At 33.3% G+C, this 24,005-nt stretch overlaps 1 protein-coding gene across 1 annotated transcript in view; it reads right to left on the bottom strand.

Moving 5' to 3' along the window:
* Positions 1–24,005, bottom strand: part of ATAD2B (ATPase family AAA domain containing 2B) — a 125,638-nt gene that overhangs the window by 45,993 nt on the left and 55,640 nt on the right. The window contains exons 15-18 of the mRNA XM_054569170.1: positions 19,874–19,964; positions 14,356–14,667; positions 11,299–11,434; positions 3,005–3,191 (exon numbers count right to left, since the gene is read on the bottom strand). Of these exons, the coding sequence (XP_054425145.1) occupies positions 3,005–3,191; positions 11,299–11,434; positions 14,356–14,667; positions 19,874–19,964 (726 nt within the window). The remainder of the gene's footprint in view (positions 1–3,004; positions 3,192–11,298; positions 11,435–14,355; positions 14,668–19,873; positions 19,965–24,005) is intronic.

Raw genomic sequence — 24,005 nt, 5'->3', positions numbered from 1 at the left:
TATTTTAACATTTTCTGGATTTTGTTCATTGCTTAGAAATTATTTTCTTATATCCAAGATAATAAATATATTGATCTCGTGAATTCTCCTAACACTTTTAAATCTGTGTGATTTATAGTTCCACTGACAATCTAGAATTTGTTTTGAGGCTACAGAAAAAGGTAGGAAATCCAGTTTGGTTTGGTTTTTTCTTTTTCCCCTTATTGAGCCAGCCGGTTTTCCAAGACCACTTATTAAATAATCCATCTATTTTACCTACTGGTGTCAAATGTCATCATCATCATCAGATATTAAATTCTTGTTTCTATACAGGTCTAAGTGAATTCTCTTTTGTTCTATTGTCTATCTATCCCTGCACAGGTACAAATTTTTTATTACTCTAGTTCTATTACATCTTTTAAATCCTAATAGGGCTCCCTCACTACACTTTTTCCTCGAATTCTCCATGCTATGCTCATTATATAAAATCTACAGGAAACACAAAGTCCTTTTTTAACTTCTCCTCTTAAATTCTGGAGGAATTATTATTGAGATTGCACTTAATTTATAAATTAAATTAGAAAAGAACTCACAGCCTTCCAATTTTGAATCTGACCAGCCATTAGTTATGAGAGGAGCTAGTGGGATACTGTATGCCAAGCTTACTGGATAAGCTTATTTTATATATTTTTAAAGATTTTGTTTATTTTCAGAGAGAGAGGAAAGCAGGAAGAGAGGGAGAGAAACATGAATGTGTGGTTGCCTCTTGTGCGCCCCCTACTGGGGACCTGACCTACAACCCAGGCATGTGCCCTGACTGGGACTCAAACCAGTGACCCTTTAGTTTGAGGGTCACAGTAACAATCCACTCAGCCACATCAGCCAGTGCTGGATAAGCTTATTTTAATAATCACAACCCCCCACCCCCGCCAAATATCAGAGCTTAGATGGTATCATTTTCATTTTATAGATGACCAAATTAAGGCTCAAAGAAGGTAAGCAACTGGGCCAAGGCCACAACCAATCAGCAAAGTAGCTGAGATTTTTATCTGTGCAATTTGAGTTAGGGCCATACTTTGAACTATAGTGTATAATTAAAAACAGAGTGTGTCTTTCATTATTTCAACTGTTTTCCTCAAATGAATTTTCAGATTTCTTCTTTTAGGCCCTGTAAATTAACTGTTTAAGTTAATTCCTAGGTAAACTTAGTTGCTATTTTAAATGGGACTTCTTCCATTATATTTCTAACTTGTTATTGTTTATATAAAAGAATACTGTTGATTTTAAAATGTTAACTTTTAAAGTGTCCACCTTACAGAATTCTCTTATTGTCCCTAATAGTCTTTCAGTTGATACTACAAGTTTTCCAATCACATCAGAGGCAAATAATTATACTTTAATGTGTCCATTCCAATGTTATCTATCAATGTCTAAATGAATCAGTTTTACATGCCTTAATAATGGTATATTACTCTGTTGACATGCTATTAAATTCCATTTGTAATATTTACTTTATGACTATAGTCTGCATGAGATTAGTCTACAGTTTTCTTTGTATTTCTTTGAAAAGTCTTTCATCATTGTTTTTGTTGATTTTACAGCTTTCCCTCATTTTCTATACTTTGGAACAGTTTAAATAACATCAAAATAACCGTATCCTTTAAAATTAAAAGAATTCACCTGTGAAACTATCTAGATTTAGTGCCTTTTCTGACACTCAATTGCTCCTTCCTCAGATAGTGTCTTGTCTGTTTGGTTCTCTCTCCTCTGGGATCAATTTTGTTAATGTATATTTTCCTGTAAATCACTTGGATTTTTTTAATGGTACTGAGTAATTCTCTCATTTGTATACAAACTTAGTCTCACTAAGTAGGAAATACATAAGCAAAAATATAAATCAACATTATTGGAAAACATAGCAAAAATTAATTAAATGTATAAAAATTGGAGCAAATTACTGGTATGCAGGTTTTATTTTTATTAAGAAAATGAGTTTTGGGGAAAGAACTACTTTAAATAGAGTTTTATAAGTAACAAAGTGCTGCTACGATGTCCGTATCCAAAGAACTAAGTAAAAGAGAAATGAAATCAAACTATAAACTTTTTGAAAAAAATATATTCAATGTTACAGATTTAAAAAATATTTCTTGCTACAAAGTGCAGAATAGTTTTCAATAACACAGTATATAAATATGTACTAAATATTTAACAAATGTAACTGAAAAAAACAATAAAATTGTGTACAATGCTCTTACTAAGTGTTACTATTCCAGTCATCTAATTTCTACAGGTAGGATAAATATCAAAGTTAAAAATGACATTCTTCTAATTTATTTATAAGAAACATTGTTCAAACAGTCAGTGAGCACTTACTAAGAGGTGGGCACTGTGTCAGAGACACAGAAATGGTGAAAACATGATTCCCTGGCTCAAAAAACATATTCCCCTAACCTCTAGCTATAGCATGAGACACTTAAGATAAACTCATAGCTATATATTAAAACCTCAAGAAATGTAAACAGCCCAACTAGAACTTTGCTTCACAGCTAGCAAATATAGTTGAAAATCAAATATCAAACATACTTTCACTATTAATGCTATTAGATATAATGTTTAAAGTGGTATCATATTTCTATATAAATTTTAAGTCCTGGCATCTCAAATTGAGTATCTTTTCCCTTTCTATAATAAGGCTCTCAATACAGAGAGAAGTCTAGAAAGGCTCTGAAACTATAGTTTTGAAAAGAGTCTGAAAAAGGCAAAGAAGCTCCCTTTCTACTGTTTAAATTTTAACATAAGAAACAGGATATTAAAATATCAGAAATAAATTAAGTATCATGACAAAAACAATGAGCTCACATTGGAAAATGTTACAAAAGGATCCTCTGCCTTAATATTATGTTAACAAATAAGCAACAGAATGCTATTATTCATAATATTGTTCTTTGAAAAATTATATCTATAAACACTACAGAGATATAAACATTAAGGAAATCGGAAGTGCTCTGATGTGGTACAAACCTACCTGTGCACATGATTCTTCAGGTGTTTTGGCACTAACTGAGTAAAGTGCTGGGAGATCTAGTCTGTGCACAGAGAATTTTTCTAGAGTGTGCAAAAGTGCTGGAGCAAGGTGAGAAGTTTGACCTGAGCCTCGTTCTCCAGACAGCAATAATCTTGGCCTGTAAGAGGTTGGTTGATGATATGGTGACCTGCAATACATGTAAGACATAATAATTATTTTGAAGCCATACGTTCTGAAGATGAATATGAAACATTAGGTAACATATTTATACTAAAAGAATGTAGCTAACTCCAAATTAATAGAATATCCCTATCTGATTTTTAAGAACAGTGAATCACTTTTCATTAATTAGTTTTAAAATGTTGATCTGTCTGATCATATTAATAACCAAGATGTAAAAGTATAAAAATCTCTTCTAAAAAAAGTAAAAATATGTGGATATCACACCAAATATATTAACTTGGAAAAAGCTTCGGGCACTAAGTATGACTCAGTTATTATCAATAATTATCAATCATCAGATGTCAAGAATCTCACTTCTCCAATCAGGAGGTACATCTGAAGAATATTCAAAATGTAGGACTTTTTTTTAATGGTTAAAATGTTAAGTTTTATGTATTTTTAACCACAATTTTTAAAATAGGAAAAAAGGTAAAAATTTTTCAATGGCAGTAAATTTTGTTTTAGGCCAATAAAAGCTGTTTTTACCCTAATACATGACATCTAAAGCCCTACACCAGAGAAGGTAAATGTAAGAAAACATATTGATAAAACTCAAATAAATGAAACAAATTTTATAAAGGATCACTACAGATAACTACGGAAATTCTAAGCAATGCAATCAGAATAAAGCAAATAAATAGAACTAATGGAAAGAAACAGGGAACACTCTGTTACTTGTAAAGTATGATTATATACTAGAAAGTCTACGAGAATCACCTAGTAACTGTCAGACTCTACCAGCAACGTACTAAGACAAAAGACAGAAATAGAGAAGTCAAAGATTTCCAAAACACCATCAAGAATCAATAAAAAAGAAAAAAGGAGATACTATTTTTAATTGCAAATATACAAATGGCAAAAGAACAAATACTAAAGAAAAGTGTGAAACTGTATAGAATACAACATGAACCTCACTATAAAGAAGTCAATTCTTTCTAATGTCTTTATAGCTAACTAAAGTTAAAGAAATATATATAGTATTTTATTTTACACATTTAAAAATTTTAAATCAAAATCCCAAAAGAATTTGAGAAAGAGAGGGAGATTTAAAACTGATACACAACATTATCTGAAAGAATAATCAAGAAAATCTTGGAAAAATATGTTAGCTCCAATCTCAGAATATTTAAACCTATTTTAGGAACAAACACTTCATACAAACTTCTTGTTTAACTTTCTTAACAATTCCATGAAATGCATAGTCTCCACCTATTAAACAGATGTAGAAACCAAGACTCAGAGAGATTATGTATAAGATTGTATAAACTGATTTCAATTTCTCATTCAGATCCATATAATCACAAAGGCCAGACTCTGACCTACTAAGTTAAGATCTGCCCTACTTTATACTGAAACATCTTATAGATAGAATAACAAAAACAGAATGTAGAATACATCAAAGAAAAAAAACACAGATCAATGTAAGATAACAGGCAACCCAGAAAACAAATCATAATAACTGAAATAATTTCATGTAAGATAATAAGCATTAAAAAATGCTTAAATGGAACAGGGATGAATTATAAAATATTTAAAATAGGGAGTATTCAACATGCTCTTTCTCCCAGCACACTCTCTCTCAGGAGCAACTACCAACTTCACTTCACTTCTGGATAGAATTTATTTCAAAATGATGATGCTTTGGGGATTCCAGCCCATTCCGACTTTGGGAGAATCAGTTAATAGCCTCTCAGTTCCAGTCTCAGATCCCCATTCCCTTGTCTCCATTAGATCAGGCAGGGACCATGGCCCTTTTTCAGCAGGAAGTAGTTACTAATGACTGATTGTCCTCCTCATCACCTGTAAAAGATTTCCGGTATGGCAGGATCTGAGGGGGTAATGAGACCGGCTGGAAAGCCAGGACGGGTGGAATAGAAAAACTGAGATAGATAGTTAAATGGTCAAACAGTTTACAGCCACCTAGAAAATCACAAAATCCTATCTTCCCTAACCAAGAACACTTAGAATAGTTTACACTTCTCCCAACCAGAGGGTAAATAGCTTAAATCACCCTACTCTGGGATATAGATAACAGAAAACCAATTAATGCCAACCACACCTAAGGATAGATAAAGTGAGGGGAAATAATCTCATTTTGGCACAGCAGCATAAAGCTGATCAATATTCTATTGAGATCTTCCTCTAAGACCTTCCCTAAAAGCCCAGCCTTTAAAACCCTCAACGCAAAAGACCCAGCAGTATTCTTCTCTGGAGCACTTCCGCTCCTTCCCCTTCCCCCTCTTTCTAAATAAGCTTTCTCTTATAATTTGAAAATAAAATAGAGAGGATTCAGATCTTCATTTCAAAGACTAAGTAAAATAAATTCTAACACAGAAACAAGAAAAAACAAAAGATTCATGTATTTAATTCATAAAAATTTTTAAACTTTTGTAAAAAATTACAACCTTAACTCTGGCTGGTATGGATTAGTAGACTGAGCGCTGGTCTGCAAACCAAAGGGTCACCGGTTCGATTCCCAGTCAGGGCACATGCCTGGGTTGCAGACCAGGTTCCTGGTAGGAGGCGCACGAGAGGCAACCACACATTCATGTTTCTCTCCCTCTCTTGCTCCCTCCCTTCCCCTTTCTCTGAAAATAAATAAATAAAATACTTTTAAAAAACTACAACCTTAACCAATTGCAAACAACCAAATGAGACTAGGAATTTGCCATGTATAAGGAGCTGATGTACATAGTGTAAACAAAAAAATACCCTCATGGGCAAAGGGCATAAGCAGCAATTCAAAACAAATATATATACAAACAGATAACATTTTTTTCCAAATGTTCATTCATTTAACAACTGTAGAATGCTTCCTATGCTGAAACCTTGGCCCTAGTTATCCAAAAATACCACTTTTTTCACAGAGCTCATAACTAAATGGTATTTAGTGAAAACAGGAGATACACAAATTACAGTAATACAGTGTGCTTAATAAGCAGCCCTCTTTAAGTGCAGGGCACTATAAGAGACCCCAACTAGAGACTCTCAGAAAACTTTCTTGAAAAAGTGCTACCAAAGTATAAACCCAGCAGACTGGAGGCAGAAAAGATAAATTCCAAGAAATAAAAACAGGCTGTCCAAAGGACCAGAGGCTAAAAAGACCTTGGTCCTCTGGTCTAAAAGATATAGTTCATACTGACAGCTTCTTGTAAGGTTTTAGGGCAATAGAGTAAAGGTACTGGGGGGTTAGGGAAGGCAAGCAGAAAGGAGAATTCCACTATGAAAGGCCATGAAGGACTTTGTAAGCCATGTTAAAAGTTTGGAATGTTCACTGAAGACAACTAGAAATCATTAAGATGCTTAAGCAGAGGGAATGACATCATCTTATACATGTTTTTAGGAGATTAATTCTCGCTCAGTATGTCAGTATAGGAAAGGATTTTGAAAGAAGGCAAAACAGGAGGATATACAATCAGTTAGTGGTTTGCTGTAATAACCCAAGCATGAAATGTTAATGATGGTCTAAACAAGTAGCATCAAAGAGGTGAGAAGGAACAGCCTACGATGTTTATTATTTTATTTAGTCAGGACTTGGCCATTGACTAGATACAGAAGGGAAGAAAGAAGAGGAAGCTGAGGATGACATCCAGTTCTAGTTGGGACAACCAAATGAGTTCATAGGATTCACAGGAAGGGGGGCGCAGGCACAGGTCAGTATATACTATAAGATCTAAGGCACGAAAAGGAGACAGGCAGCTGGACAGGGTCTCAAGCTGAAGAGCGATCTACGCTTGAGGAAGATTTGGATCTTATTAACATGAAAAATTATGAAAATGTAAATAATGAGAAAGGGCTTTTACATGTTAGATTGATAAACTAAAAAATTTTAATACCCATTGTTAGTAGATGATGGGAAAATTGGTATTTTCCTGACTAGTGGGAGTGGGAAAAAGCACCATTTTCTAAAATTACATTTGGCAAGTATGTTAAATATATACCAAAATCCATATCCAAGATACCTGCAACTCATCTCACTCCCAGGAACTCCCTTACCTCTTAGCATTCTCTACATTTTTTTTTTTACTGTAGTTATTTTCTATCATGTTATCTATTACGTTTATTGCATTATTTTCTGTCTCCATCTAAAACATAAGCTGAATGAGAGAAGGGCTCACAGCCCATTTTGTCCACTGACATATTGTAGGTACATAGGACAACGTCTGGCACATGATAGGCATTTTAACAAAATAACTGAATTAATCAATATATGAAACAAGTGAATGATTCAAATAAATGAGAAGATGTTATTTTCATACTTCTGGTTGTCAAAGACTTAAAAATACAAACCATGCTTTGAATTGATAAGGATATAGGAAAAATAATACTCATACATTAGTGATGAAAATGAAACTGGTACAACCTTTCAGGAAGCCAAACCAAACCAAACCAATTTGAAAAAACAGGGTAGCCCTTATTAAAGGCAATTTAACAACTTGTATCAAGTTTTTTAATGCATATATTCCCTTTGACACAGCAATCACAATTTTTAATTTTACCCTATGCTCTAAATCAGATAATGGTATAAGAATGTATACTTAGTCCTGACGGGGTGGCTCATTTGGTTGGAGCGTCATCCCATATACCAGAAGGTTGTGGGTTCAATTCCCGGTCAGGGCACATACCTAGATTGCAGGTTTGATCCTCAGTCAAGGCATGTACAAGAGTCAACTGATCAATGTTCCTCACAACAATGTTTCTCACACCAATGTTTCTCCCTTTCCTTTTCCCTTTCTCTCCCTGCCCACTTTCTCTCTCTCTCTCTCTCTCTCTCTCCCCCCCCCTCCCTCCCTCACAAATCAATAAACACACCCTCAAGTGAGGATAAAAATAAATAAATAACAAAAAAAATGTACACTTAGAAATATGTCTATCACACCACTCTCTCTCTCTCTCTCTCTCTCTCTCTCAAAATCAATAAACACACCCTCGAGTGAGGATAAAAAAAAACAAAAAAAGATGTATACTTAGAAATATGTCTATCACAGCACTGTTCATAAAAGAGGAAAATTGAAAACTTCAATTTTTATCAATAAAGTTATGTAAATAAAGGAACATCCAAAAAATAAAGTACTGTGCAGGTATTTTAAAAGCATGATATTAAACATATTCTGACATGAAATAACAATCCCAACATAGTGGATAAAAAAGCAAGACATACTCAAAAACTTAAAAGGAGGATATAATTTATATAAAATAATATGTGGGTCTGTCTATATGTATAGAGAGAATATGGAAGTATGGTGACCAAAACTTGAACAAATATTACCTTCAGATGCTTGGGCTTTAATTTTTACTTTCTTCTTTATGCTCTTCTTTATTACTTGAATTTTCTACAGAGTATATCATCTTTCTAATTAAAAAAAACAAAGCTATTTTCATTTGGAAACCTTGGAAAGCTGAGTTTCTAATCCCCTTATGGTAATATACAATAAGAAAGAAAACTTACTTTCCATCATAAGGGTTCTCTGCTAGACTGATAGAACTTAAATATCTTTACTTGTATTTCATCTTAAATCTAAATAAAAGGTTTCACCATTGTTTTAGGAAACAATTCCCAGAAACAGAAACCCACCAGCAATCCCAAGCTAGTGTTACTGGAGACCAGTGTTACAGTCATGCTTTCTATGTGTCTAGCACCTTTTTTTTATTGGCCTGGAAGGCCAATACTGGAAGCCAAACCAAACCAAATCAAACAACAAAAACAAAAATGTGTAGCTCTTACTAAAAGCCTATATTCTAGTGTTTACTTCTTAGAAAGTATAAAGAATCTTACTGTCCAACCTACCCAAAAAAGCAATACATTCTACTATCTAGCTATTAGGCTCAGAGATCAATTTGGAAACCACACAGTATACAACAAAGAAATACAGTATGGGCCCTGATTCTGCCACCTGCTGTAGGCATGATCATGGACAATTTACTTAACTTAGTGCTTCAGTTTCATTGTTCATAAAATCATGATACTACAAATTAGCTATATGATTATTTATATATGAATTATCACACATAAAGCTCCAAGTTTTACATCACGTATTATACCACACGTCTAGTTTGTAATGAACACCAGGTGCTAACTCCTATCCCTTCATACTCAAAAAAACAGCAAATGTCACTATTTCATCTGTGAAGCCCTCCTGGACTTCCCAATTAAAGTTTATTAGTTCTGTTTTCCTAACACTTCAGCCGTTTCGCAATGTTTGTCAGCCCAATAACAAGAACTTCTCCAGAGTAAGAACTACATTATACTTCAATCATGCTTATGTTTTCAACACCTAGTATAGTGCCTGTCATAGAGTAAACACATAAAAATGGGCAGAATAGGTAGATAAATAAATGAAATTTATCAAAACATCTACAAAAAAATCTTATACCACAATATAGTTGTCTCGAAGTCAAATCAGAACTAGAAAAGCTTATGTTAAGGAAGCTAATTTAAAGCAATTTCAGGAAGGCTAAACGAAACAAAATGAGGCATACCAGTGATATCCATTAAATCACTGGAAGAGAAAGTTCTTACTAAAACGTCAAACTCAAAATTGCATGTGAAGTTTTCCCACATCAAAATCTATTTCTGTATCACTCTACTGAAAACAGGGCTAGCTTATAAAATTGGAACATAAATATTTTTATAGTTCCTTAGCTCTGCATTCAAATAGTTCAAATCCAAATAACTAAAATTGTCAAAACAAATAACACACACACACGCGCGCGCGCGCACGTACATTATCCAGGTGGAGGAAAAATGACTATTTGGCTTTCCATTAATCATCAATGAAACAGATCTGTAAAATTACCAAAATAGTCTAAGAAAACTTCCCAGAAGGCAAAAAAAGAAAAGACCTGGAGTAAAAGTTTCTAATAGAAGAGCTTGTTGTTAAAGAAAAATAGAGTAAATGAAAGTAATTTAATCTCATTTTTTTAAATGAAAAACAAGCAAGAGTTATCAATGCAAATAATCAAATTAACATCTTGCCAAAATCTACATGTGAGAAAATTCAATTCAAGTTGAAGACTTAAATTTGTTCAAAATATGTCAAAAGAAAAAGTACTTAAAAGTACTAGTGGATAAAAGTACATACTATCCAACATTTTCAATAGAAGTGTGATTAGACCTACCTGACTGGAGCATTACGGTCCTTTAATTTCCATGAAAATTATGTAAACGTAAGTGATGACGCTATTAGTATTTGAAAACAATTTGGTCCCTTAATTTAAAATTAGATTAGCACTAAAATCGTTTACCTGTTAAGGTGTACAACAAAAGCTGCTTTAATACGGATCAGAGACTTTCAACCTTTTTCATTTCATGGCACACATAAACAAATTAATAAAATTCCACAGCCCACCAAAAACTATTTTTTTTGCCAATCTGACCAAAAAAAAAAAAAAAAGGTATAATTTTGATTCGTTCATACCAGACAGCTATTGTTGTGTTAGCTGTTGTCATTTCTTCATTTGACAATCTAAGGGAAGAGATCAGTGTCCCTGACTAAAAAGTCAGGTATTGCATGTTTCAAAAATTCTTTGGCACATCCGTTGAAAACCACTGCTCTAGATAAAGGTGAATGCAAATAGAAACACCATAACATCTAAATTAAGAAAGTGTAAACTAATGGGAGTTTGGAGAATCAAAAAGATTAAACTACTGTGCAGTTTCTAATTCAAAATCTTTTTAGTACCCTTAGAGTTCCCAAATTATCATCTGAAACTTATTTCAAATTAAAGTATTCTCAACCATAATAAATATTTCACTTCTGTTCATTGTAGTTCAAATAAAAAGCAATAAAACTGAGGACATAAATTGATTTTCTAAAGGTAATCCTTCCTTCTACCCTAGTTTAAATAAAAATCACACAATCAGGTTAGTAAAAAAAAATCTTTACAGGTAACCAAAAAACCAATTTATTACCACACCAAAAAGATATACACAGTAAATATTTCAGAATTGTGCCCTAACAGAAAATCAAAGTTCTTAAAGTTAGAACCATAAGTAAAAATATACCATAATTCTAGCCATAAAGTAGTAAAAATCATGCTAAATGGAAAGGAATTTGATATAAATTACTTACATTGTAAAATGAAGGTAGGATTTATGTACAGCAGCAGCTGATGACTGTTTCTTTGGTGATCCTGAGTGACAACTGGTCTCAAAAATTGATAAAGCGTTCTCATCTTCACTATCATCTAAAATTAGAGTATCTATATCTGTTCAAAAACAAAAAAACCACAAAGACTGAGGCTTATGAAGTCATTTAATAGTAGTGTTCCACAAACAGCTAAAAATAATTGGTTTAAAAATCAAATGACATTAACTAATGTTATCTATTAAATACAGATTGAGCAGGCAAACTGACAAACTACAATGTTTTAAATAATTTATAAGTGAAATAAGTGTAATTCTTTCCTCTTTACAAACTACTTGTTACAACATATAGTTTGGGAGACTTCACTAACTACCAGAAGACTAGATAAGACATGGCACTCTCCTGAAATACCCAGCTACTTACTAAAAATCTCTAAGTTAATTTTGACCAAAACCAGTACATTTCATCTAAGATCTCTGGTATAATTAATAGGGCACTTGGCCCAGAACCAACATATCCAGTGGCCGGCTCCAGACCACATCAGATCATGGCCTGATGAGCGCCACAAGTGGCAAACAGCAAAGGGAGATCTGGGCATGCACCAGACACCACTGGAGCAGATTCCGCTCTGTGGGATCAGCCCCGCACAGCAGTAAATTACCACAGGAAGGCTCACAATGCACACAGGGGGCATTCCTGGAACACCTAGTTCAAGTTTCAAAGAGACTGCACCACTGAGCCACAGGACACCTACTACACAAGGCACTCTACTGAACTGGGAGACATAACAGATCTACCTAATACATAGAAAAAATACAGGGCAGCCAAAATGGGGAGACAAAGAAACATGCCCCAAATGAAAGAACAGGAGAAACACCCCTAAAAAGATTCAGGCACTTGAGTTATGGCCAATTCTTACAAAAGTAATGTGGAACAAACTGATCCTTATTTTTTCACATGGAACATACACTCATATATGCCTTTTTCAAGGAAAACCTAGACTAGCTGAGAAACGGGTCAGTGGAAACAGAGCCAATCTTTAAAATGCACTCATTCAAGTAACATTATTTTCTCTCCACAGGTCTTACATTACTGTTCAACGGACTAAGAGAAACTGAAATCCCTACTGCGAGTTTACTTAAAAATTTATCTAGACTACAACCTGAAATATTAATAGCTATACTTCACACATACCTAACAAAAGTGTCATCAATTTATTCAATAAAAACCAGTGCTACATGTGTAGGAGAAATGGGAAAAAATTAAGATTGACAGAAATGTCCCCCCCCAAAAGAAAAAAAAAGGTATACTTTTTAAAATAAGACACTGAATTGTGCTGGCAGATGTAGATTTTCAGAGCTTTTAAAGGCTAACCATTTGTCCTGACTGGTGTGGCTCAGTGGATTGAGCGTCGGCCTGTGAACCAAAGGGTCATCAGTTGACTACCAGTCAGGTCACATGCCTGGGTTGCTGGCCAGGATCCCAGTGGGGGCGCGTGAGATGTTTCTCTCCCTCTCTTTCTCCCTCCGTCCCCTCTAAGAATAAATTAAATCTTAAATAAAAAAATAAAAGCTACGTATTTAGTACAACTAATATTTTAAAAGTTAACCTGAAAAATTATCTTTTGAGTTATAATTTCATACACAAGGAAAGGATACTTGTCTAAGAAAAATATTAAAGTCCAAAAGAAAGCAGAGTAATAGGTCTAAAGAACAAAAAAATTCTTAATAATCAAATAAAATTTGGTTTCTCTTCTCCATGGGTACATAAAGAAAAATTTGAACTAAAGCACACTCTATATTTATGGAAAAAAGTTATAAGAAAAAAGATAATAATGCTGTTAAAAAAATTGTCAAATGGAAATAAAGGAACTATCATAATCTCACAGAAAGGAATGTAAGTTTTTCAAAAATTAAAAAAATTTGGGAAAAAAATATATATCCTCAATTATGAAAATCAGAGATAAAAAATATATGACTATGGCAAAGTACCTGGCTCAAACATAGTAAAATACTGATTCCCTTCCCTATTTGACTAATATAAGAAATTAAGTAATCCATATGACAGTTCATGAGAATCCATCCCTAAAAAATAAAGTATCCAAAAAATAAATTTAGAACAGCAAGATTCATTGAATATTGATGGTTTTTACTATATATATTATCAATGTTAGTATAATTCATTGAACAATTTTCTATTTGGTACAGACCACATGCTAAACAGGGTAATAGGAACTGGGAAATGAAGATAATTAAAACACATTACTACTTCTTCAAAGTTCATGGGCCTTACTTTATTTGATATATGAACCTAAAGTTTTCCTGTAAGTGAGTGACATTTTTAAAGGTAGCTTTCTGTTTTTTATCTCATGTCCAAACTACAGTCTTGAGACTAGAATTCAAGACCTTTACAACCAGGCTCTAATTTACTCCCTCACTAAAAATTTACTCCATTAGCACAGCAAACTGCAGAGCGCCCTGCCAAAAACAACAAAATATATTTGACGAGTAGAATCTCTCTAGCACCACAGTTAAAAGCATGGGCCCTGCAGTCAGGGTGCCTGGTTTTGAGTAAGCCCTCGAATTCACTGAATGACCCTATATCAATGACTGTCTTCCTTAGTTACCCAGTTTCCTCTCTTATAGTATAAGAGTACCTATACCACAGGATTGTTATGAGGATTAATGAATGACAATTTATGCAAGGGCTTTAGAATAATAAAATTAATGTAAGTCATTGTTATCATAGTCAACTTCTCAAAAGATTGTAACACTCTTACATTAGGATAGTCAGAATGCCCCAAGAGCAAATAATCAGAAGAAACATTCATTTGTTCTTTTTATAAACATTCACTAGGCAACTACCATGTGCTAGGCAACATGCCAGGCCTGGAATACACAGTTTTGAATGACAAAGATATTATTTTCTAAATTCGTGGCAAATATAAAAGAGTAACATATAAATTAGTGTATGAGGAAACTCAAAATTTATTTATGCCTGTACTTGTTTCATTTTAAAATATGAAAAAATAATTTATAGTACCTTCTTTCTTGTCACTCTGGCTAATTTCAGCATGAGGAAACACTTTTTGCAAGACTGCTAGGATGTTGTTGAAGCTTCTTTCTAGCAGTGGCCTTATGATGGGGGATAGGGCATGTCCTGAAGACATGACAGCACGCTGGGAAGCAGGCACAATATTCTGCATTGCATGATAAAAATCCTGGGCGTTGAGCACTATTGAGGACACGTCTAGCTGCAGTTTATGACTGCTAGCATAGATCTGGGGGTAACGTCTCCGCAGGGCAATCAGAGCAGCTTCAGTACACAGGGCCTTGATATCAGCTCCACAATACCCTAATGCACAAAAGGAAAAGGACAAAAACAGGTAAGTTCCTTCTTCTAAGTATCAACTATGTTTTGCAAATATATAAAATCAATAATTATTTGTAAGTTTATCAGCAAAATGAAATTTAACTGTTTAAAATCGCCTAATGAAATTGTTTACTCATTAAGACTAAAAATGTTTTGAATATTTTAATTAACACATGAACTAATAATATTAAAACAAGTCATGTATTTTGTGCCAATACCACCAACTATAAAGTACATCTTTTCTTCTGGAAAGGTTTTAAAAGAAAAACAGTTTCATCTCAATCCTTCATCAATATTCTCAATCATTAGTCTTTATTAACATTACACTTAACTATAAATTTTTCCAATATCACTAATTTCCAACCACATATAATAGAGTAGTACAAATTAGTACATAAGCAGAAACTTCAAACACAGAGCTATTCTAGTTATAATCTAATTACCCCCAAATTATATTTTAAAGTTGTGATCACCTCTGATAGTTCCAAAGGTATTAAAGAGAATAAGAATTCATTCATTTTTCAAATTAACTTCATTTATATTATATTTTTTAGCTTAAAATGATTTATCATCTAGTTCTAAGGGACATACCAATGAGGGCATTATCCATTACCCATATTTTAATGATTACAGTAGTTAACAGATCAAGCCCCTGGTACTTTCAAGCCATTTCACTCATTTAAGCAACAAATACATACAAAACACGTGAACTATTAGGTCTTTACCACAAAAAGAAAAAAACCTCAAACTAAACATTTTGTCTTTTTTTGTATCAGCAATTAAACTTGCATTTGGCCACTTTTATCAATTACGCCAGAAGAAGGAACCACTGGGACTAGTTATAGAACATCAGCCTGTAAGCTCTTCAAAGAGTAGTAGCAGGTTTATTTATCTTTTTAAACCTCAAAATTAAATATTGAAATAAAAATAATGATTTGACAAGAAAACTATGAGGAGAGAAGAAATGGCCCTAGACTAGCTGGTAGAAAAAAGACACTGAGCCACAGTGGCCAGGGCTAATGCCTGCAAATTCGCACTGGCCTGTGAATCAGAGGGCTGCAGGTTCGATTCCCAGTTAGGGCATACACCTGGGTTGCAGGCCAGGCCCCTGGTTAGGGGTGTATGAGAGGCAACCACATATTTGATGTTTCTCTCCTTCTCTTTCTCCCTCCTTTCCCCCCTCTCTAAAAATACATACATAAAATCTTTTTTTTTACATTTTTTTAAATTTTATTTTAATTTATTTTTTCAAATACATTTGTCTCTGCCTCCCCCACAAAATCTTTTTAAAAAAAAGAAAGAAAAAGAAAATTGAGGGACACACCCATATAAATCAAGCTGCAAGTGATTCACACATCTACCACGAACAATATATCTATTATCAGTTAGGCATATATTCCTGTTAATCAAATCCTACAAATAACAGAAAAATCCTCTTTACCCTGGTCTCTCTTTTCCATAATACTCACCACCTAATCATTTACCTATTATGTTTACTATCTGTCTTCCCTAACTGGAATGAGAGCTCTGTGAGAATAGGGGCATTTGTTTTAATCGCTAATGATTCTCAAACTCAGAGAACAGTACCTGGCCTGGCATTCATTAGATATCCAGTAAATATTTCTTGAGTGAAAGAATGAATGAAAAGAAAAAGTAGTAAAACTCCCAGGTTATAGTTTGGGAAGTTAAAACTGTTAGGTTACCATGCACTACCCAAAAAACTGAATAAATTATATCTACTGAGCTTTTTTCCCCTAAGAATTTTAAACAATGTTATTATTAAAGCAACTTAATCACTGTGTAACAATTTAAGTGAAAATTATGAAAAAAGCATAGAAAGTATTATATTCTTTAAGAAACATTTACTCAGAGTTAGGGGGAATTTAATATGACCTATGAGAATTTAATTCAGACAACTACAAGCAGATTAAGCATTAACGCTGTCCCATGACAGCAATCAATCTCCCAAATAATTCTGCAGAAAACAAAATTTACCATTATTCTCTCATTTTATTTTCTATTTCTCAGTGAGTAACCCTGGAAAAAAGTATCTTTTCCTGTGCCATACATATCTGTTAAATTAGTTCAACAAAATAACTGTAGAACACCAGTTCATTTATAAATATTTAAAGAAATAATCCATTTCAGATGAAGAAAAAACTATCATCAAACAATATATAAACAACCACATTTCTTTTTCTTCTCTAAAAATATATACACAGTTAGTGAACATACTACATATGATCTAATTTTGAGTGCATAACCCAAGTTAAAAAAAAAAGAAATAATGTAAAACTCATTTAAAGAAGTAAATTTTCATATTATAAACAATAGAATATAAAAATAGGATTTATCTTCTTTACATTTGCTTGTAAATGAGAATTATTTGTTTTTATCTGTAGTGCTCAATCTTGACTATTCATCTGAATAAACAATGAAACTGAAACAAAATAGATTTCCAACAAACTCAGTAAATCAGAATCTCTCATGATACTGATCACATTTAAAATTATAAATGCATATTTCAAGGCAGCTTTACAAGTGAGTCTGATACACAGAAAAATTAAGAACTACTGAATTAGTAATATACTTTCATTATAAGACTCTAAAATACAATTAGAAGTACATAAAAACTATGGCTAAATAAGTTATATTTCAGGTGACCTCATGCCCTGGTTTAAGGTTCATATTGTCATAATAACAGCATATTTTTTCACTCTTAAAAGATTCCTAGTCTAGAAAAATAGGTGATACAATCATTACAGAATACTGAAAATACACTATTGCCTTTTGAAAGTTAAAAGCTGATGTAAAGGAAAAAACCCAACATGAATTCCATAACCATACTAATTCTACAATTACAATTCTAATACTCTGATGAACCCAAATATCTAGATACCAAAGAAAAAGCATTTTTAAATACTGCTATTAAGATGGACATTTGTCTAAAACTGAAAATATAAGCTATTCAAAGAGGTTATAGACTAGAAATAGGCAGTAATAAAATTTTATAAGTTATGCTTTAAGTAAAATATCAAACAGAATGAAAGCTCAAAGGATAGATGGCTCAATGATACACTTTCGTTTGTTTTGGCCCTCTGAGTGAAAACAAATATAGAAAGATGATTAGGATTAAGCCCCTCGTTAAACATAAGCTCCTACTATGTGTGCACATGTTCTGGATACCAAAATTATTTAAACACAACTTAAAAATCACACCTATCACACAGGCAAACATCTCCAAGCACTTAGGAATTTATTTAAAGGTAAAAGTTACCAAATCCATAACCTCTAACAAGAGGTAGCTATCTTTGCAGATGTTCATCAAGACTGCATATTCTTTGTTAGACACAAACTGAACCCATACAGGTTAAAACATGTTTGGGATACAAAAAATGATAAGTTCATGATGAATTTAAAATTTATTACTATTTCATTCCTGTATGAAGACCTGCATTTAATTTTTTTCATGTGGATTGGTTTTTTTAATGGAATAAATGTCACAAATCAAAAATAATCTAAAAATTATAATGGACTTTTTATGTCTTTCTCCAAGAAAAAAATGGTGTAAATATAAGCAGATTCTAAACCACTACTGCCACCACCCCAGAAAAGGCAAGAGAATTTTTTCAGTCCTATAAGAAATTATGTCTTAAAATTTTTTTAACTTAATAAACTGACTAAAAGCTAAAATAAATCACTTGAAAAAATGATATGTAGTAGTATATGGGAATGAAAAAGGAAACTAAGATTCTAATATTTAGAATGAAGAATTAGAGTATATAATACTTCACATGGTAGATAAGGTAATAGAAAGTAATTTTAAAGTATCTATGTTTTAGGGAATTTCCAAAACTATTTGTAGACTTCTGTTTATTTCAGTTAAGGATCATTCTGTGATTAAATTCACAGAAGAATCTACAGAGACTTCCCAGTCTGCTCTGAATTCTAATATAATATCATAAAAATAGCATGAAATAAAAGGGGTCAAATTTCAAAATGGAAAAAGACTGGATTCTGCACCAAATACCACCCTCTCCCATAAAGCAGCACAGGGCTTTGTGAAGGTCAAGCCAAATGTACATGAAATGGGTTTGGCGCATGCTCTCTGATACCAGGCAAAGCTTAAACTGGAGTAGTGCTGGAGAGATTTACGTTTTCTCCTCACCAGAAGATGTCGAGGTCTTTGAGGTTCAAAAGCTGAGAGATGCTGCTTCGGAGATGGAGGTCCCTGTGGATGAAGAGGATAATTCGGATGTAGCTAACTGAATGGACTAATGTTCTATTTAAGTTTTAATTATTTGATGGTGGATCATAATGATTTTTTTTTCACTAGGGTTGTTCTTTTTGGTTTTGGTAACTTTAAAGTTTTTCTAAATAGGCTGTTAATTGTTAGTGGAGTTATTTTCGGGATTTCTTCATAATGTTTTAAAAGTTCATGGAGAGAGATCTTTTAATTTTTATTTTTGAGAAAATCAGAGGAAAATTGACAAAAGATGAAGAAAGAATGAAGGAAAAAATACATATGTGTATAGTTGATTGCTTTAATATGCATTCATTTTATTTCAGACCCAATTAGAGCCAAAACCCCTGAAGTACATGTCCTATGTATGGTCATGTATGTAAAATACTCTCACCACACCCTTTTAAGACTGTAGTATTCATTCACTCTGTGGGGAGATCTTCCACTCTGTGAATAACTTAACATTAAATTGGACAGTTTTGTATTTGGGGAAAACACTAGCAGATGCCATTAAATATGTTCTCTGAAGACTCCTCTCACTCAACTTCATGAAGATGGTCCATCATGTAATCTGCGAAGTAAAAGACTACACAGTCCTGCCTTAGATATGAACCTTTATCTTTCCAGTTTACACTTACTTTTCTTAGTAAAATTTCTGAAAGGGGAATAATTCCTAAAAGGAAACACTGTAGTAACATTTTGGAAAACCAGCATTCACTGAAAGGAATATTACTATTGAGATTTGTTAGTCAATCACCTAATGGCAGCTAAAATCCTAATTTAGAAGTGTTCAAACCTCAAGTAAAATGTTTAAAATAATTTTTACATTTATAGATAGAGCCATCTATTGCACAAAGACATAACTATACTCATTTACATTCCAAACATAAGGGGAAAGGACAGAGCAAACAATGACAATCAAAGAATTCAAATAGTAGCACTCACCAACGCATTTTTCAGCCAATTCACCTAAAAAAGCATCTGACAATTTTGGATTCCAGTCCCTGGTATGAATCTGTAGTATGTGTTTTCTTGCCTGAAAAGAAAAACACAGGTAAATAAATTTCTTGTCTTTAAAAAAAAGTACAAGTAAATAAAATATATAAATAAAATATATCAGCCCCTCAAATATTTTTTTCTGGCACAAATTATGGTCTAACAATACCTCAGAAAAGCAAATGTTTATTTTTAAAAAATTTAAACATCTTGGCATTTGCATCAACTCTGATTCCCATAATAACTCTATGACTATGTAGTAGAGATCATGTCTCTACTTCACAAACTAAGACATTTAATATTCTGAGAGGTGAAGGAACTTGACCCTTGACTAGCAGCACGTATGACTAAGTGACTGACGTAGGACTAGACAGATTTCAAAACTAAACTTTACTTTTCCACCACATCATTTTGACTATTTGAAAACATGGGAACAAGAAACTTTAATGTGTTATAATAATCGTAACTTTTAGACAAACTTTCTAGCTTTCACAGAAGCTCTGATTCTATCATACGCATAAAGTATTGACTGACAATGAGCTAAACAACAAGTAATTTAAAGAAGTTTGAAGTCAAAAGTTTTCAATTAACTAATGAAATATAATGCACAATATTATCCTGTGTTAGTTGATGCTTTGTCATTGAGAAAATAATGAAGAAATAAAATAGAGTCACTATAGTCAAGCTGCTAAATTACTAAGATCAAGTAGGCTGAGGCACGAGGAAACTGTTCACAAGTTCAGACCACTTGATACCCATTATCCACACCATTTGACAACTGGAAGATTACCATCTTAGGCCAATCCGAGAGCTAAAAATGCAAGACTGATTCTTCTCAAGAATGTAGTTTTTACATTGAGAACTCTCAGCTTTTCTTTCTTCTTCGGAACACTCTGGGTATACGCCTAGTTGTATTTCTGATTCGCATATCGTAGGACCCTGGAATAAATCTTTGCCATTCATTTCTAGCCGAAGCCTCCTGATTCCTTGTGTTTGGTCAACAGCATTTATATATAACAAGGTAAATATCAATGGAATTCATTGAAAAAAAAATCAAAGGTTTAAGCAATTTTACTATGATTTTTTCAAAATAGTATTATCAAAACTTTTAACATCTTTTCTCTCCCACAGTAAAAAAACACTTAAGAATAAAAATCTATAATCAGCTGGTACCACCACCATGAATGGTGATATCAGAAATATTTTTTTCACATTTGCCTTCTTTCAGAGGAAAAACTTGAATACATGTGTTCCCTCAACACTACTACTTGAGCTTCTTGAGACTATTAAAAGAAAAAAAACAAACAAACAAATATAACCAAGATTTTAATCTTACTGGCTTGATAAGGAATTTGGATTCCTGCACCCAAAACAAAAAGAACAACTTTCAAGTTGTCCAGGAAAATCTTGCTCAAAATGTAAACAAAAGCTGGAATCAATAGCTATTCCTTCAATTCCAAGTTCTACGTTAGGTGTTCAGCTACCAAAAATAAAGTGATGACGTGATATTTATTTTCTTCCAACTTGAAGTATCTTAAACAGATACTAGAAAGTCAAGGTCCAAGAAATATCCTACAAGCTTACAGATTCTAAACTATGACATTAAGGATCTATATAGAGTTCACTAATATCACAGGCACAACTTATACAAGACCCTTAGAGAACAAGAAACACATAAAAAAAATTAAGTGAGATGATACCTCAGAAAAGATCTACTCTTATATTTTTAATTTATTTTTTAAGGTTTTATTTATTTATTTTTAAAGACAGGGGAAAGGAGAGAGAAAGAAAGGGAGGGAAATATTGATTGGTTGTCCCTCACATGCCCCAAGCTGGGCATCTGGCCCACAACCCAGGCATATGCCCTGACTGGGAATCAAACCAGCAACCACTTGGTTCGCAGGCTGATGCTCAATCCACTGAGCCACTCCAGCCAGGGTGATCTATTCTTCTCATTCACAAAATAAGTAAAGATTTAGAGAAATAACATTAATTACCTAAGGTCAGAGTTATTGTAAGATCTCTAAGACATTTAAGTGCCTTGCTCTTTCTCTATATAATCAGTCTCCTTTCTTTATTGTACAGGCAAGAAACAGAATGAAGAAAAAAAAATATTTAAGTCAAGAAATGTTTCACTATGTACCTTATTCTATACTGCATACAGAAGAATAAGGCATATGGCTTCCCCCAATAGAAAAGGAGCCTCTTCTACTAAGAATAAAAGGCAAATTCAAGCCCCTCATTCTTAAGGATTCATAAACACACACTTAACCATTATAACAATAATTATAATGTTGATGATGATAATAGAGGAGAGAAAAACAAGAAATTAAGAAGCATTACTGCATAAAGGAGATATGTGCTCTTTTACACTAAGAGTTAACAAAATTATTACAATTTGAAACCAACACTTACTTTTCCTTTTTTTAAATTTTTTCTTGGTCATATAGCAAGAATCATAATATTCCATTGCCCAAACTACAAGACTAATACGAAACACTGACTGTTATCACTTTAAATTATTAATGGCCCAAATGCATCCTTGAAACTTTCCTTAATCCTTCCCTAGGCCACTAATTAGGCCTATCTCCTAAGAGACTAGCTCACAGTTTGCATATTTGGGCTCAGTTTCTCATTCAGACCTTGCTTTGTAATTCACTAATTGAAGCAATCAGAAGAAAACTTCCAAAGACACCCACACCAAGTAAGTCCACCTGCCAGCATGTGTACCCACAATATTCTGTCTCCACCCTATTATCACATATGAACATGCAATTCCAATCTAAAGTCACTCTCGCTACTCACTAAATCCTACCCCCACTCTTGCCTATTAAGGATACACCCTGGTCATTCTTTCTCAATTTCAACACCAAAATGTCTTTCTTTATTTAAATTTTCAATCTCCTTTTTCTACTCCCATCTTAAAAATAACAAAAGATCTCTTGCCTCCAATTCCCTCAACATCTATCACCTCAATTCTTTGTGTCCTTTTTCAGCAAAACTCCTTGATAAACATATCTTCATTCACTATCTCTAATTCCTCCCCTCTATTCTCTTTTAAAATAATCATATTCCAGTCAAGCTTTATTGCATCTACCACTAATTGAAATTTCTTCCATCAGCTCACCAATGACCTACATAATAATAAATATGACAGTTAATTTTCTGTCATCACCTGATTTAATTTAACAACACTGTTAAATCACACCCTCCTCATTGATGTACTTTCTTCACTTGGCTTCCAAAATCCCACTCTCCTAGTTTTCCTCTTACCTCACTGACTGTTCCTAAAGACAAAGGACTTGGTGATCTCATCTAGTCTCATGACCTTAAATATTATCTAAGGAAAAAAGGTGAACAGCCAGTCCAGGCCTTTTCCAAAGACGCAGAACAGAAAAATGACTTTAGGTTTACATCTCACAGCACAGTTTTCTTAAAACACAGGCAGTTAAAATGAATGTAGAAAACTACGCTCGAGATCCATACTGTACAATAAAGTGTACCACTAGCTAAACATGATGCTATTTTATTTAAAATTTTTAATTAAATAAAATTTAAAATTCAGTTCCTTAGTCACACTAACTACATTTCAAGTATCCAACAGCCACACGTGGCTAGTGGCTATCATACTGGACATCATTCAATAGATAATGCAGAAAGAACGTTTCTCTCGTAACAGAAAATCCAATTGGCCAGTGCTGTTCTAGACCTTGTTTATTGTTAAATTTCTTAATTGTGAGGACAGTGATTGGCATACAGAACCTGAGACCTACGTAACTAGGACAAGATAGAAGGCAACTGGGAAATCAAGACAATGGCTTTCGTGTGCTGAAATGAAGACTGCTGTGTCCATTAGAACTAAATACATTTCCCATATGTTGGTAGAGCCTAAAAAATAATCCTGGACTGTTGTAAGATATCCCAAACAAGATAGCTGATGTTCCCCCATGCTCAAGTAGACTGCATCCACTTCAGTTTTGTCTCCTACAACTAAGCACACCTCTATGCATTGGTAGCTCCACTTGGATAATGGAAATGTTACTGTATATGCTATGTTTCCTATCCTGATAAAGGTATGTAA

Source organism: Pteronotus mesoamericanus, unplaced genomic scaffold, assembly GCF_021234165.1.
Source record: "Pteronotus mesoamericanus isolate MK-2021 breed Mesoamerican mustached bat unplaced genomic scaffold, CSHL_Meso_final contig_101, whole genome shotgun sequence".
NCBI lineage: Eukaryota > Metazoa > Chordata > Mammalia > Chiroptera > Mormoopidae > Pteronotus > Pteronotus mesoamericanus.
The sequence above is the reverse complement of the archived record's forward strand: the minus strand, read 5'-3'. Positions and strand labels throughout refer to the sequence as shown.